The sequence below is a fragment of the Hydra vulgaris genome, chromosome 11 (genome assembly GCF_038396675.1).
Source record: "Hydra vulgaris chromosome 11, alternate assembly HydraT2T_AEP".
Classification (NCBI taxonomy): Eukaryota; Metazoa; Cnidaria; class Hydrozoa; order Anthoathecata; family Hydridae; genus Hydra; species Hydra vulgaris.
Window position 1 is genome coordinate 41,940,001 of NC_088930.1, and position 17,500 is coordinate 41,957,500.

At 26.7% G+C, this 17,500-nt stretch overlaps 3 protein-coding genes across 7 annotated transcripts in view; all 3 read right to left on the minus strand.

Moving 5' to 3' along the window:
- The window catches only part of LOC101238194 (tetratricopeptide repeat protein 21B), a 59,656-nt gene extending 57,384 nt beyond the window's left edge, over nt 1–2,272 (minus strand). The window contains exon 1 of the mRNA XM_065808875.1: nt 2,193–2,272. Coding sequence (XP_065664947.1) covers nt 2,193–2,219 — 27 coding nt within the window. The 5' untranslated portion in view covers nt 2,220–2,272. The remainder of the gene's footprint in view (nt 1–2,192) is intronic.
- Nucleotides 2,273–2,630: 358 nt separating this feature from the next.
- LOC100202545 (MIT domain-containing protein 1) lies at nt 2,631–9,028 on the minus strand. Of its 4 annotated transcripts, none has more exons than XM_065808877.1 (4): nt 8,544–9,027; nt 8,229–8,451; nt 3,500–3,936; nt 2,631–3,007 (listed from the first exon to the last, which is right to left on the minus strand). In XM_065808877.1, exons 3-4 carry the CDS (start codon nt 3,930–3,932, stop codon nt 2,742–2,744), a joined length of 699 nt encoding a protein of 232 aa, XP_065664949.1. In that variant the 5' UTR covers nt 3,933–3,936; nt 8,229–8,451; nt 8,544–9,027; the 3' UTR covers nt 2,631–2,741. The 4 variants fall into 4 exon arrangements, with proteins under 4 accessions (XP_065664949.1, XP_065664948.1, XP_065664951.1 ...); XM_065808876.1 differs by having other exon boundaries at nt 8,229–8,454; XM_065808879.1 differs by lacking the exon at nt 8,229–8,451 and having other exon boundaries at nt 8,544–9,028.
- Nucleotides 9,029–14,220: 5,192 nt separating this feature from the next.
- The window catches only part of LOC100213180 (TRAF3-interacting protein 1), a 29,585-nt gene continuing 26,305 nt past the window's right edge, over nt 14,221–17,500 (minus strand). For both annotated transcript variants that reach the window (XM_065808881.1, XM_065808880.1), the window contains exons 18-19: nt 14,512–14,581; nt 14,221–14,421 (exon numbers count right to left, since the gene is read on the minus strand). In XM_065808881.1, coding sequence (XP_065664953.1) covers nt 14,338–14,421; nt 14,512–14,581 — 154 coding nt within the window. In that variant the 3' untranslated portion in view covers nt 14,221–14,337. The remainder of the gene's footprint in view (nt 14,422–14,511; nt 14,582–17,500) is intronic.

A 17,500-nucleotide genomic window follows, 5' to 3' on the forward strand; every position in this document is an offset into this window, starting at 1 on the left:
TGAATTAAAGTTCACCAGCCACTGTGAGCTCCATGCTGTTGCAGAAGGGAAATCCTTTTCAAGCTCAGATGCCCACACCAAGAATCAGAGAGTGTTGGCTTCTTATCATGACTAGAATGCCACCTTAGATGTGAGAATATCTGGAATATTGTTAATGTAAATTAAAAAGAGTATAGGGCCAAGGATTGAACCTTCAGGAACCCCTGAAGTTACAGAATATGAAGAAGAGTGCTGTCCATTTAGGATAACTTTTATACTACGATTGGAAATGAAGGACTCAATAATCCTAAGAGAAGACCAACATGCCAAACTTTATCAAAAGCTTTAGAAATGTCAAGAGCAATAGCCTTAACCTCTCCACCTCTATCTAATGCACAATGGAACCTACCGGTTATTACTGTTAGCAAATCAGCTGTAGAACGAGAAGATCGAAATCCATATTGATGATCAGAAAGTAAGTTATTAGATTCATAATGAGAGATTAAGTGTAAGTTAATTAAAGATTCAAAAACCTTGCTTATGATAGGAAAAAGACTAATGGGACGGTAAAAGTCAGATAGCTCTCCAGAATTTTTGAAAATAGGGATAACAATACTTTTTGGAAATCCTTACAGACTTCAAGATGGTAGTTAATGCTGGAACTTAAAAAACCATGTGGGATAAATAAAAAAAAAATGAAAAACATGTTTATCCAAAAATTATAACAATACGTCATACATTAATTTGAACAGAAATATTCATTAGCAGTTTGTAAACATTATGTAAAAACCACCAAAATAATTAAAATAATAAATTTTTAAAAAAATACAAAAGACAACTTTATAAAGTAGTTGTTTGTTGTTTGTTTTTTCAATTCAGAATATATATATTTTTTAATTGTTTTTATTATTTAATTTATTTTTTATCTCTGTTTTATCAACTGATTTCTTTAGGGATAAACATGGTGGAGTGATAAGTCATTGTGATCTTGAAAACAAATCATGATCTTTTGTTGTGCAATATTACGACTAATTAAGGAGATAAAAATAAATCTCAAATATATCATAACACCAATGCTGATGTTATGAACAATTTAAACTACTTGGATAGGTTTTTTTTATAAATATAGGGTTACACTAAAAAAGTACTCATATTGCTATTGTGACAAACAAATGGATGAAAAGGGAATCCAAGGACTTTTGAATCATTAGCAAATAAATTTGGAAAGCATTAACTTGATAGCAAACCTCATATGAAGATCCAGTAACTTTATTTTATCGTGCTTGCCGTTTTCTTACTCCTAACTCCATTTCCATTACTCCAATTCCATTTTTCTACCTCTACAAATCTCTTATTTGTCTCTGAATGGAATACTGTTGTCATATTTGGGCTTTTTCATTTAATAATGCTCTTTCTCTTCTAAAAAAGTTCCAAAAACACATTGTAAACATAGTTGGACTCACTCTCTGACAATCTTGAGCCTCTCTCCTATTGTTGTAAAGTTGCATCTCTTTCTTTTTTAAGAAATACTATCATGGTTGCTTCTCAAAGGAGCTATTATATATAGTTCCATCAAGTAAAACTCATTCTTGCTTAACTCATCACTCAGCAAAGCCTCATTCTTTTACTGTTTCTGTCACTGCATGCTCTAGAAACTTTTATTCCTCTAGTTTTTTTTCCAGCACATCAACACTTTGATACTCTCTGTTATTTTTATGTTTTCCTGACTCAAACAACCTACAACTTTTTCAGTCTTCTGTCAATCGTTTCCTTGCTTTTTAACTTAATAGTAACTCTCAACTTAATAGTGGTTGGTTACAGTTTTGTTGGGAGTGAATCAGAATTATATATATATATATATATATATATATATATATATATATATATATATATATATATATATATATATATATATATATATATATATATATATATATATGTTATTAAATTCGTAGCTTAAACAAGTAAATTTTAACTTAAATTTCATTTTATTTGACTTTTACTTATAGTCATTATTTTAATATTATTTTACATGTAAATCAAATTAATGAGTAGTAGAAACTATTAAATAAAAATTATATGAAATTTAGTGAAATTTTCTGAGAAAAAAAATCTTCTGAAATACTTGTTGTTTTTCATTACACTTCAAACTTTTAACTTGACATATAAATTAGTAGTCAACTATGTTTTCAATATAACTATAAATAACATACCAAGGTTTTTGAGTCTGTGGCAGCCATTGAAACTTTATTTATTTACTTCTAAAAGCAAAAATATTAGCTAATAAGTTTAAAGGTATAAGAAATTTTCTTAAGAAATTGATTAATTCATATAGGGTAAAAAAGTCACTATGAAAAAATGTAGAGAAATCATTTAATGTCATTTGTAAATTGTTATAAAATTATAATAAAGAATAAAAAAGGATTTATTTATAAAAAAATATTTGTTGTGGTTTTTTCAATATTTTACATTTTTTTCAAATTTGATTTAAATCAGATTTTAAAAGTAAAATTAAATGTAAATTAAAACTTTTATAATTATAAATTTAAAAACTTATTTTTTATTTATTATTTTTTGATACAGCTAAAATATTTAAACTATTATAATATTTTTTTTTACAAATTACGAAAATAATTTAACCAACATAATTAAATTTAAAATTTATTATTTATTTTTTTGTAAAACAAACCTAAACCTTTTTAATTTATCGTTAAATCCACAAAAAATTAAAAATTTCTACCAAAAAATGAAATGAAAACAAATTAATTAGTATTGTAAACATCTATAATAGTTTCATGACACTCTCTTAAATCCATATCACAAAATCCTAAAGAAATACGTCCCTTCGGTGGTTTAAAGTAATCAAGGCCTCTACCAATTTTAATGATCCAACCATTATCAAAACCAATTTCTCTATCATGGATTGTTGAAGAAAACTCTACTGCCATAGTAACACCATATGCTTTTAAACTTGCTGAAAGTTCCTCCAATTTTTTTCTTTGCTCAACGCAATTGTTCTCATCTTGACCTTTATTAAAATATAAAATATATATAAATCATTTATATATATAAATCTTTTAACATAAATATATTTTTGAAGTTTAATTTTATCCAACTTATAAACTTGCATAATATTGTAAAAGTAAATTATTTTTTGTGATATAAATATTTAAAATAATGTACCCTCTCATTTACATCTACTAAAATTTGCTTTAAACATTTAAAAAAGGTTTTTACTTTTAAAGCATACTTAAGTTATTGAACTCTTATTAAACTCTTTATGCAGGTTCTTATTTAACAATTGCAAAAACTTAAAAAATTTTTATTTAAATATAAATAGTTTAAACTTTGTTACCTATCCTTAGTTTAACTAACTCCTTATTCTATCCCATTTATTAGAAACATGACTAAAAACTTTTGCCTCTAACAACTTTATCTGTAACTTTTGGTTTTTACCCTCTTCATATGTAACATGGCTTTAAACAAAAATGTGTATAAAAAAGAAAAAACAATTATTTACCTGTTAAAACTTTTAGAGACTTAAGATTTTTAGCTTTTTTCACCAAAAGTTCACAGAATCTCAGTAAATTAAAAATTTGATGATGACTTCTTATATAAGCATCATTGATAAAAACACTAGTCAAGTTTGCATCTATATATTTGGAAAATAAATTGCAATAACTGCAACCTCTCTGGCTATCCTTTATTTCAATTCTTTCATGAAACTTTCCATCTGATTTGTTTTTTGCTATAAATTCTTTTAATTCTTCTGCTCGTTTCATGTAGGCAGAAACTTTTATACGGATTTGGTTTTTTAATGCTTCTTCTGTTACTGCAGGAAGCATTTTTAACAACATTTCAAGACCTTCTTCATAACAAACTTTTGCTTCTGAGTACTTCTTATTTGAATCAAGTTCAACCGCTCTTTTTAACATTTGTGTAGCTGATTCCATTTTTCTTAATAAATAAAATTAATTTCTATAATAATTATTTTTTATACAAATAAGTTAAAAATTACATTTTATTTATGTAATACTAAAATTTCTATAATATGTATTCTTTAAATACATATTACCTGGCCAAACCATGAGTCAATTTATATTTCCTCAAACAAAATGTCAAACTATACTACTATTATATATATTTTATATATATATACTACTACTATATATACTATATATATATTACTATATATATTTATACCATTATCATAACTATTGTTATTAGTAGTACTATTATTACTATTATCATTATTGATAATAGTAATAATAGTACTACTATAAATAAAAATAGCACAAAACTGACTCAAATATGAAGAACATGCAGAGAGTGTACATAAATTGACTGATTTAAATAGGGAAAACATGAAAAGAGTGTACATACATTGACTGAAGGTCTTGGTTAGGGTTAGCAATCCTAACCATAACCCTAAATCTAATGTATATATACCCCCTGCATATTTTTCCTACTAAAGCCAGCTGATATGTACGTTGTTAGTTGTACATGGGTAAATTCATTTGGTCGCAAATTATAAAAAATATGTAAAATATCATAATAAATATTACCACATGGAATAATATCAAAATTTAGGATGCAAAATACCATGATTAAATTTACAGTACAGCAAAATATTAAATATATATATATATATATATTTATATATATACTCATATATATATATATACATATATATGTATATATATATATATATATATATATATATATATATATATATATATATATATATATATATATATATATATATATATATATATATATATATATATATATATATACACACACACACTACCGACAAAAAGTTTGAGGCAGGCTAAGAACTTTTAGAAATAAGCGAATAAACAAACATTTTCAAGTCTAATTTATACTTAAATTTTTGATTAAAAATTTCTAATTTTAACTTGCATTTTCTAGTTATACTCATACCAGTTTTGATTTGTCAAAATAATCAGTTATTCAGTTAAGAAATAGTGTTATTAATACCTTTACTAGAAGGATAAATAATTAACTTTGTGTGTGGTTTACTATTTTGGAGTAAAAAGAAAATAACGAGCACAGAATTTTGATATTTATAATTTGGCAAAAATTGTCTAAAAGTTATAAAAAAAGGTGAAAAAATGGCTAAATAAAAGGAATTAAACATTGCTGAAAGAGAAAGAATTCAAGTTTATCATGAAGAAGGTTATTCACAAGTCGAAATTTAAAAAAAAATGAAAATTTCAAGATGTTGGGTCCAAAAGACATTACAACGACACAAAGAAACTGGTAAGAATGCAACTAGAAAATGTACTGGAAGGCCTAAAAAAACTTATAAATTACAAGATAGAGAAATAAAAAAGATTTGTATATCAAATAGAAGGTACACCGCCGAAAAAATCAGGTCTGTGTACAATCAATTTAATGATCTTAAAATCAGCACTTCCACTGTGAAGAATTGATTGAAGAAATTTGGCTTGCATTGTAAACCATTATTAAGACCAATTAATAAGACAAAAAGGCTAAATTGGGCTAAAAATTATCAACATTAGTCAATTGAAGAATGGAAAAACGCCCTTTGAACAGATGAATCCAAGTTTGAAGGTTTTGGTTTAAAACGTTGTGTTTTCGTGCGAAAATTTGCAGGGGAAAGGTATTTGGAAGAATGTTTAATACCCACAGTGAAACATGGGGGTGGATCTGTGGTCGTTTGGGGATGTTTTGGTGGGGGGAAAATTGGAAACCTACAAAAAAATTGAAGGAATTATGATAAAAGAGGTGTACAAAGACATTTTAGAATATCAAATACTGCCTTCTGATGAGAGGTTATTTTCCGATCAGTATGTTTTTATGCATGATAACAACCTGAAACATACCAGCAAAATCTGCAAAACTTATTTAGCAGATCTTCAAAGCCAGAAAATAATAAAAATAATGGAATGGCAACCACAATCACCAGATCTTAATCTGATCGAGTTGCTGTGGGAAGAACTTGATAGGAATGTGCGAGAAGAACAGCCATCTTCTGTGAAAGACCTTTGGCACATATTGCAAGTAAAATGGGACGCAATACAACCTGAAAAACTGTCTAAATTGATTGATCGTATGCCGAGGATCTGTACAGCTGTAATACAGAATAAAGGTGGTAATTTTGACAAATCAAAAATGTAATTAAAACGCTAGTTAAAATTAGAAATTATTGATCAAAAATGTATAATATTTAGTTTTTGTAAACATATTAATAAAATTATAAATTAGACTTCAAAAAGTTAGTTTATTCACTTATTTCTAAAAATTCCTAGCCTGCCTCAAACTTTTTGTCGGTAGTGTGTGTGTATATATAAATATATATATATATATATATATATATATATATATATATATATATATATATATATATATATATATATATATATATATATATATATATATATAGCAGGCTAGGAATTTTTAGAAATAAGCAAATAAACAAACATTTTCAAGTCTAATTTATACTTTAATTAATGTTTACAAAAACTAAATATTATTACACATTTTTGATTAATAATTTCCAATTTTAACTTGTGTTTTCTAGTTGTACTCGTACCAGTTTTGATTTGTCGAAATAATCAGTTATTCAGTAAAAAAAATATATATATACATATATGCATATATATATATATATATATATATATATATATATATGCATATATATATATATATATATATATATATATATATATATATATATATATATATATATAAATATGTACATATATATATATATATATATATATATATATATATATATACATATATATATATATATATATATATATATATATATATATATATATATATATTTACTGAATTAGAAAAAATGAAGTTGGCAATAAATCATCGATCTCAAACTGTTAGAGGTCAGCATCAGGTCAGCAAAAAAAATTTGACACAATGGGGTTACCATAAAGCATAGAAACTAGCTTGGCAATTTTTTCCTAACCTCAAACAGTTTAAGGTCGGCATTGCTGAATTCCAACCCTAGTTCTAAGGGTTGATATATATATATATATATATATATATATATATATATATATATATATATATATATATATATATATATATATATATATATATATATATATATACCCTTCAGCATCATTAATTCATCCTCTAAATTGTGAATTAAATTAAAAAATTTAAGAAATAATATCAAATGAGCTACTTTGTGATTTAGAGTTCTACAAGGCAGTACCCTTGAACCCATGCTCTTTATAGTATATGCGAATGACTTTGACAGAATTACAGAATTTATTGACATCAATCTGTTTGCACGCAGCACTTTAGTTTCCATAGAAGGAAAAAATTATCATAAAACACTGAATAAACTTAACAAAGAAATAAAGAAGCTTAGCAAAGGGTATCAAACCAAATAAAAAGCAAGCTTTTTATAACCTAAACTATTGTTTTCGATGGGACTGTAATTGAATTTTGTGAAAATATGAAACATCTATGTGTGTTATCAGAATATTTATTAAATTTCAAAGAACATATGTTCTTGGAAAATCAAACAATGTTCTAGGTTATTTCTATGCAAATAACCAAGAACTTGGGTTATTTGTATAGAATTTGTAAATATACTATTAAATGGACTAAATAATTGGTTTTTAACACAATAATTGCACCACACTATCAGTACTGTGTAGTGTGGTGCATCTCCCTTGTTAAGAACAAATGAAAAAAATCTTTAAATCTTTCAACTACTACAAAATAAAGCAATGAAATTCATCCTCTAATATATTTGGTTTGCACTTAGTATTGATATGCTTAATGAATTGAAATGGCTATCAATTAAAGTATTGCTACAAAAACTCTTTTGTTGCATATTAAATTCAACTAAATATTAAAAATATGGCTACATTCCAAAATATATGGTATAAAATGAAGATATACATAGTCATAACACCAGAATATCCAGCAACTTTTATATTTGATAACTAAATAACAATACTGATCAAAATTCTATATTCTTAAAAAGAGTTAAATGTTATAACAGTTTGCACACTAAAGTAAGGAATGGGAAAGAAGAAAATCAAATCGGAGTTTACAAAATGTGTTTTAAAAATTGAACTAGTCGAGTTTCTGGCAATATAGTCAACATAAAAAGAAAATATATTATATATTAAGTTATATCTATAAAGCAATTTTTAATAACGTCTAATTGCTAACCATATCAATAAAAAAAATATTTTTATTTAGATAAAAAAAAGCATTACCATTATTTGAATTTCATTAAATAGTAGTGTTCAATGGAAATATTCAAATGTGCTTTTTTTTCCTTTGATTTGATTTGAATAATAATTGATTAACAATACTTAACTTGATTTAGAGACAATACTTGTAAATTTTTTACTCAGTTCAGATATTATAAACCATTATTGCATATTTGAACCATAGTTGTAAACACTCCAATATTGCAATCCAGACACATTATTTACTCTACTTTAGTTAAGATAAATATCTATTATTTTTCCGTTAAGTTGCAGCAATTTTTTAATAAAAATAAAAAATAATTTTAAAAAATTTCTTACAGTATTAATACAGAAGACAACAACAGCAAAGAGTGTTTTAGAATGTTTTGTTTTTTAACACTAATCTCTATTTGAGTGACTTAATTTCAACTGTTTCATTGTAGTGAAGATATATTAAAAATAATAAATTGGATTTTACAGTCCATATGATTGTTGCAAGGATAAATACAATATAAGCTATTGAAAAAATTTTGCACTCTGGTCTTCTCTAAAAAGTACTTAACAGTTTCTTTATCAAATTATTGTTTTTTGATTTATCTAATTTTCAGTATTTTGTTTAATGTTTTACACAAGGCAAGATGAGATAGCAAGTTAACAATTAGCATATTGTAAATCGTTATCCTTCTACTAATTTTTACTTGTTTTTTCTTTAGTATTTTAATTATAACTTGAACAACAACAAAAACAAGTAAAAATGTTGTGATAACAACTTTTTGTTTATGGCTGCATAGTTACCATCTTAAAAACATCTTTCGATTTCGACTTCCAAACATTCCGGTTCAAAATGACGTAAAAATTGCTCATCTGGTCGTCATTGTAGTTAAAGGATCGAAGATAAATTGCGTAACGAAAACTTTCACAATAAACAAAACAAAAAAGATCAAAAGTTTTCCCTCGCAGATTCTTAAATTTAAATAAAAATCAAAATAGCTCATTAAGTTTAATGAAAATCGTTATTTATTGGCGATCTCTAAGGTGTATTTCAAGAAATTGCCGTCAGTCCGGTTATTACTTAAAACAAGCAAAATTATTCCGTATATGAATCTAGTCTGCAAGATATAATAGATTGTTTAAAGAGAATAGATTGTTTAAAGAGAAAACACACAAAAATCTTAATGTGGACTACAAGAGCGATCTTTTAAATTTCATCTAAAATGCAATATGCATATCGAGATTTTAAACTATATATTATATTGCAGTTTTATAATATTATATAATTGCCGCATATTATGGAACTCTAACTTAAGTGGATAACATTATACCTTTAACTGAAAAAAAAAACATGTTTTTTAGAAAATTTAATGACTCAAGCAGTTTGTAAAAGTTCTAGTTTTTTTGATCTATAATCATGTGAGTCCTTAAAGAGTCCTTAAAGAGTACTAACTGATTTCTAAAAAAAAAAAAATTCCTCAAAATTTAAAATTATCCAACAGAAATATGTCATATACCCGACTAATTGACGTAAATCCTCAAAAAACCGACTATAACTTAAAAATCGTCTTCTTTGGGGGTAGGGGGGGGGTTGATTTTATGAGACCCCCGTAGAATTTTCGTGAAACTCTGAGTTGTTTTTAAAATAAATCGATTGTTGTTGTTATTTAGTTTTTACTATATTTGCTACTATATTTTTATCTGCATACACGCTGAAAATAATATCATAATGAAAATAATGTTCATTATTTTTGTGTCTTTTATTAAAAATTTAGCGCATTCGACCTCCCCCCGTTTTTTGTTGTACATAATGTAAAAATACATGCATTTTTTTGTAAACAAAGAATTTTTCTTAAATAAATTTTGTTGGTTGACGCCTTACTCATACATTATTTGCATTCATGGAACAATGAATAAAGCAGAAGCAAATAAGTTTTAGACTCGGTGAATTTATGAATGTACGAACTCGGATGGATGTATTACATCATGCCAATAGTTTTACTATATATTTTACATTATCTTATTTTTTGGTTAGCTTATTACTTAATAATATAATAATATAATAAGTTCTGGTCGTTTTAGAGGAAAGTTTTCTGCTTGTGCTTTTCAACGTTACAAAAAGTTTGTTTGATTTAAACCATTTATTTTCTTTAATTCAATATTCATATCTGTATATAATTGATTTAAATTACGATTAGATAAGAAAAGAATTGTACCGTTTGCAAACTTAATAGAATTTAGTTTTACTGAAGCATTATTGAAATCCTTTCAGCTAGCGTAAAAAATCTTGTTCCCTCACATTACTTTCCAAAGGAAAAAAATTGCATAATAAAACTTGAATTCTGACATTATTTTCGCACGAAATCGAGTCATCTTATATTTGGCAGTTCTGACTAGAGCGTTAACCAATACGCAATCCTCAAAATTGAGCAGTGCGTCACAAAACTCCGAGCCAACATATTGCCCTTTTTTTATGTATTTTTATACATAGAGAAAAAGTTGCATTTTTTAAAACACTTTGGTTGTTCAATTCATGTGGTTTTGAAAGTTATCCAATATGCCGGGGAAATATCTTCTTTAAAAGAAAAAGCAACGATTCTGAAATTGCAAAGAGAAAATTTCCCGTTAAACATTGTTTGTGAGCGTATTGAATATTCCAGAAGGCTTAATAAGTAGGCTTTTAGTGTAATTAGGAGATCTAGACACCGGAGAGGTTCCAAGCCATAAAATTATATCTGGTAGGCCGAACAAAAACAGTAAAAATATGATTTATTGTTAAAAAGAGAGGTAATTAAAAACCCATGGTTAACTGCAGGGTAGTAAAGAAAAAAATCCTATTGACCTACAAAATAACGAGTTTAGTTCACACGGTGCAACATAAAATTTAGGTAGGCTTAGGCTTACCTAATTGCAATGCAGCCCAAAAACCATAATTAGTGCACGTATGATCAAGCAACAATTGCAATTCGTCCATTGATATAGGTACTAGACACTCGAATGAACGCGTGTATTGTGAAGTAATGAGAGTAAATTTTCCATCATAAGCAAGGGCCAAATCCATGTACGCTGACCTTGCAATTCAGATTTAATCCTCTTTACACACAGAAAACAGTTAAACACTCCAAACACATATTTGTATGAAGCTGTTTTAGTGGTACAAAAGGAAAAGGAAATATATATACTTATCCCTTAGAACCAAACAATGAATTCTGAAAGCTATGTAAATGTTTTAAAGACAAAACATTTAGATGCCTTAAAGATCCATGAATCAGAAATTTTATTAATTTTTTATATTGACACATTTTCAATATGTTATACATAAAAGATTGATGGAATTGATCCGTAGCTAAGGAATTAATATTTTGGAATGATGTGGCAATTCACCCAACTTAAATGACATGAACGAAAAATACTGTCAGAAACTCACAAACAGCATGCCAAAACGTATGGAATCAGTGATTAAAAATAAAGTACATACGACTGAGAACTACAATAAACACTGATTATTGCATATTTATAGTTTTTTATAAATATTTTTGCTAAAAAAATGTTTATAAAAAACAATTTTTTACCAAAGAAAAATTTTTATACATGAATAAAAATAAGACCGGACCTGGGTTTGACACTTGCGGCACTCTACACAAAGTATTCATTATTCCAGATTTCTTATTTTGCACATATTGCTTTCGATAAGTTAAATAGCTTATTATCCAATAATATATTTTATTTTTCACCCCGTAATATTTTTGCTTATCTAAGAGATTACATTGATCAATGGTCTCAAATGCCCTAGATAAATTGATAAACACTTTAAGAATAAATTGTTTTTCTGTCAAAACAAACAGTTAAATGGTCGATTAGTTGTTTTTTATTTTAGGTGCCTCAAGAAGTCCTAACGGCCTTATCACAGAGCACCTCGGAAGAGCATTTGAAAGAAAGTACACGCCTTGTTCAATAATCGCATGTTCATTTGAATGGTTCTTCTGAAAACCAAATTTCATTGGGTTAAAAAATTCTCTTTATTGTATACACGTTCAAAGATTGTGGAGAATATAGAAAGTACTTTTATAAGCCTATAGTTGGATAGGTTGGAGCGATCATTACTTTTATAGATTGGGTATACATATTCGAGTTTAAGTATCTCAGAAAACATGATTAAAAGATAGTTTTACTATGTGGAACAGAGGTTTAGAAACGCTTTTGTTAGATACTAGTTTTTCACTGGATATTTTATCAAATCCTGGTGATTTTTTTAATTTTTTTAACGAAAATAAAGTGCGTCAAATTAAGAAGTTTATTCACTATCATCCATTACTGCGCCATTTGACTGTTAGTATAGTTATATATTGCACCGATTATATATTAGTATAATTTTTTTTGCAAGTCCCAACATTTGTAAAGTATTTGTATTCCTCTTATATTTTTTTAGGAAAGATTATATATGAACTACTGATATTATTTCTTTGAAGTAAAACTGAAGTTTTTATTTTACTTTTGCCTATTAAGTCATTCAACATTGGCGGTTTTTCAAAGGTTAAACTATGCAAGTGAGTTCTGGAACTCATTAAAGCAAAGGAAAAAACTTTAATGATATTCTTGAAGTAAATACTTTAAGATGAACTTTTTTCCTTTCAAAAATGTAACTTTATAATAATTTATCTTGGGTAAATTATTAGAAAGTTACAGTAGGTGATTAATAAATATAAATATTAATTACTAGTCATATTTTTTAAAATCAAATTTATGTCAGTAATTACTGACCATGTTTTTTAAAATCAAATTTACATATGCTAATTTGTTTTCCGTAATACAATTTTTTTGCTCTTTTGAGATGATTTTGATAATAATACGTATAACTTTTGTATATCTTTAAAAAACTTGTTATGTAGTTTTTGATTGTTTTTGGAACATTTTATGAGTGTTTTATTTATCCAATTCTTATTATAACTTCACTTCAGTTACATCCTGATTTCAAATCCGTTGCTGAAGTTTGTCTTACAGAAAAGTATAATTTTTCTATATGATCTTTTGATTACTGAACCTCCTTCGTAAATGGATTTGTTTTTTTATTGAACATTTCATTTTTGTATTGATGTGTCCATAGTGTAACCATTTTCAACACACTTCTTGATGTTCTTGTTTCTATCTTTAAAAAGTTTTTGTTTCTATTTTATTAAATGATAATATATTGATCTAGTTTTTCATACGTCGTTTCCTTAAAGAGTGTAGCAGATTTTTAAAAATATTTTTAAAAGCGCAAAATAAATAAAAAGCAAAGCAAAATAAAATAAATAATTTTTTTGTTTGTTCATTATATAAAACAAATTTAATGCTAATCCACTTAATACAATTCTAATTTGGGAAACCTTTTAAAATTTATCATGGAAGCGTTATAGAGAAGATTTGATACAATGTAATACATTTTTTTTTTTTTTTTGAAAATATATACAGTATGTAGTTATCACGCCAAAGTAAAAATTGGTCATATTTATATACAAATAAATTACATCTCATTCACAATAAAAATATGACAAACCTAAATAAATGCTTAATATATTAAAAAACAACGTACGTCTTTACAATATTTTTTAAGTAAAAAACAAAACAAAACTTGAGAGAAAAATATTATTGACGTATAATGTATATATATATATATATATATATATATATATATATATATATATATATATATATATATATATATATATATATATATATATATATATATATATATATATATATATATATATATATATATATTATATATATATATATATATATATATATATATAATCGTCATTGAAAAAATGACGTCAATAATAAAAAACAAATTTAGATTATGATCTAGAGTATACACATAAATATTTCTGTAAATAGAAAACAATTTTTAAATTAAAGCAACATTTCTTATCAAGAGATTGTTATTATTTTATTTTTTGAATGAAATCCATCATTAATAAATAGATTAAGATCAATAGTTTTTTGGGTAGTTACCCACCTTAAGAAATAAGAAATAGTAATTATTAATTTTATAACTATTTAGCTCGAAATCTAAAGTTAATTAAAAAGTGTTTTCTACAATATGTTTAAAATTTCTATATACTTTCTATAATTCTCTACATTATTTGATTTCTATTTTTTGCTACCTTGATATTCCTAAAATTAAATCTTCTATTTTTTCTTCGTTACGAAGTATATTTGATTTCACGGCACTAATATTATTCATCTAAATATAGATTTATTAAAACAAAAATTTAGAAAAATTACCAGCCATAATAAAAAACATGAAGTTGTAAGAAAGAAAAGAAAAACTCACCATTTCGGCTATCTCATGTTCAAGTTCATTTAAGTGAAATTTAAGGGGTTCAACTTCATTTTCCGTTATGCTTAAAAATGAAAAAAAACTTTCAAAAACAATAACTGATTTAGAAAAAAATAATTTATTAATACTAAATAATATATCCATAATTATTAAAATCGTAAAATGAGTAAGCACTGCTAGGTTTTTAATATTGTTGATAATTTTTTAGCTCAAAATATTAAATCGCTATCAGAACTTTCATTCAAATTATAGCTATTACTTTTATCTTAACTTTTATTGCAACATAAAACTTTTATTGCAACATCAAACTTTTATTGCAACATAAAACTCTTATAGCAACATAAAACTTTCATTGCAACATAAAACGTTACTGAAGACGTAAAGAGAATTGTTGATAATTTTTTCAACTGAAAACATTGAATCTCTATTACTGTCATAAAATCTTTTGAAACGTCATTAATAACGTAACACTGATGAAGGTGGGGCTTTAGAATAAAAAACTCTTGAAATTTTTAAAAGTTTGATCATAAAGTATGACTCACAAATTTAAAAACTTGGGGCTTTAAAAAAAAAAGGTTATAAGAAAAAGCATGCTAAAGCATCACATTGATCTATTTAATGTTTATAATAAATTATCATTTTTTGAGAAACCCTATTATCTATAAATAAAGAAGATCTGCAAAAAAATATTTATAAAATAAAGAAAAGCAACAATTTATGAGACTCAAAGTTTTATTATTTTTATATTGATAATTATCAGCCATAAAATACTTTATATATATAAACAACTTTAAAATGTATTATACACAATAGAGTGCTCATTGCTCTTAAAAGAACAGAGCAATTATATATTAGCAGAAAATCACTTAACAAAAATTTTTTTCATTTTACACTGTGTTTCATCAATAAAGATTCATCAGAAATGCCTGATAATGAGCATTTCTGATGAATCTTTATTGATGAAATACAATGTAAAATGAAAAAAATTTTTGTTAAGTGATTTTCTACTAATATATATATTAGGGATATGACTTTTTTGCAACCTACTAGGCCTGTATCGTAATTCAATGAACTTTTATGTAAAAAGAACGAATAGATGTTTCATTTTGACATATTTTGAAAAAAGGTCACCCCAAAACCAAAAAATCGAATTTTCAATAGGTACACTTTTGTACAGTAAATGAATATTAAAGGCTGAAGATGTTGTAAGAGTCATACTCCTGTTGTTATTTTATTTATTTATGCAACATGTACTGTGATATAACAAAAAACATTATGTGATATATAATTATACAAGTATTACAAAATTAACAGTATCAAAGCGTCTAGTACAACAATATACATAACTGTCTGTGTCTATAGGCCTACTGTGTTTAGTACATGGGTCACATGATGCTCACGTCTCATAAAGAGTCTAGCGCTTATTACTTAGAATGAATCGAAGTTGCAGTTTGTCTTTCTTTCTGCAGGAAGCATACAGGTCTTGCATCACCTTGATTGCACGTTCAGCTATCTGATTACTTCGTGGTATGTCGATGACGGATGGCTCTTTCTTCCAGTGATTTTTGAATGACTGCAATGCCTTTTTGTAAGGCTTCAATACATCAGATAAATTCTTGAAGTCATTGTCATTGTACTTTTGACTACTAAACCAATGTTCTGCCCACTCATATGAAATGAACCTGCAAACCTTCTCCAAATTCTTTCTCGCTTCAGGCATAAGAATGAACGCCAGAATGGCGAGAATGGCTCTTGAGTTCCATCTGGCATTGCTCATATTAGGAATGTTCTGAAAGTGAATCAGAGGGAAGTTTCTTTGTTCTTCATAGAACCTAAACACTCTTGTTAAATGGTACAAAAACTTCATATCGTCTCTCCACCCTGATTTATCAAGAATTTCTACAGTTCCATTCACAAACTTATCCTTCAGTTCATCATACTTATTCAACAGTTCAGACACAAATGGGTATTCAATGTTTGGAGATTTGGTATCACCCCCAAGTTTTTCGTCCATCACCAGACGGAGAATCCTGTCTAGTACGTGATGCTGACAACCGATAAATTGTGGTATTGTGACACCCTTTAATTTAAACATACGTTGCAACTTCACAACAACTCCATTTCTCTTCCCAGTATTGACGTTTGTTGTATCAGTAATGATCATCTTAATTGAATTCCACAAATTGTATTCATCAATAAGTTTGGCAATTTTTTCAGCAACAGTTTCAGCTTTGCCATCTTTTAAACGCAGTGCATCAAGTTTCACGTCAGTTCTTTCATTCTGAAGTACAACTACCTGATATTCCTTATCATCTATTCGTTTGCCGTCAAAGTGTAAGGACCACTGTTCCATTTTAAGTTGTTGTATCATTTCTTTTTTTAATTTACCTGCCTCTTTGAATATGGACTTGTAAATTGCTGATTGACTTGGAGTTGGAATATCAATACCTTGTTGTGATAATACATTGCATATTTTAGCAGCTTTCTTTGTGGAAACTCCACTTGATGTAACCATACTTACAGCAAATTTACTTTTGTAGTGCTTTCTAGTTTTTTTCTGAGTGTCCTCATCATCGCCTTTATCACCGTCGTCGTCTTCATCATCTTCACTCTTACTTTTGCAGTTTTCAGATTTAGTACCACTGTCTGTGGTAGACAGGACTTGTGATGTGGAAGGTATTGCTGTTCCTAACTGGACTTTCCTTCTCTTGGAAGAGTGAATGGTTTCTTTACTTGCCACTTGTCCTGTTGAGTACCCCACCTGTCCTTTACTTTCTTTTTGTAGGTGGTATAGACGTTTATCTTCCGAGGATAACCACTGGCCATTCACTTTCGTGATGTCAAATAATGCATTGAGAACATCATATTTTCCACGCTTGACACATTCATCATAGACCTTCAGCACCTTCATAAGCTTTGCTCTTATCACTTGATCAGACACACGTGGAAAATTCAGTTTATTGTCCCACAATTTTGTAATTTC

Bases quoted from the DNA above. Each gene is read 5' to 3' on its own strand.
- LOC100202545 (XM_065808879.1), bottom strand. From the start codon at position 3,932: ATGGAATCAGCTACACAAATGTTAAAAAGAGCGGTTGAACTTGATTCA. The intron at 3,008-3,499 runs GTAAATAATTGT...ATTTTAATAAAG, and splicing joins GTCTCTAAAAGTTTTAACAG to GTCAAGATGAGAACAATTGC.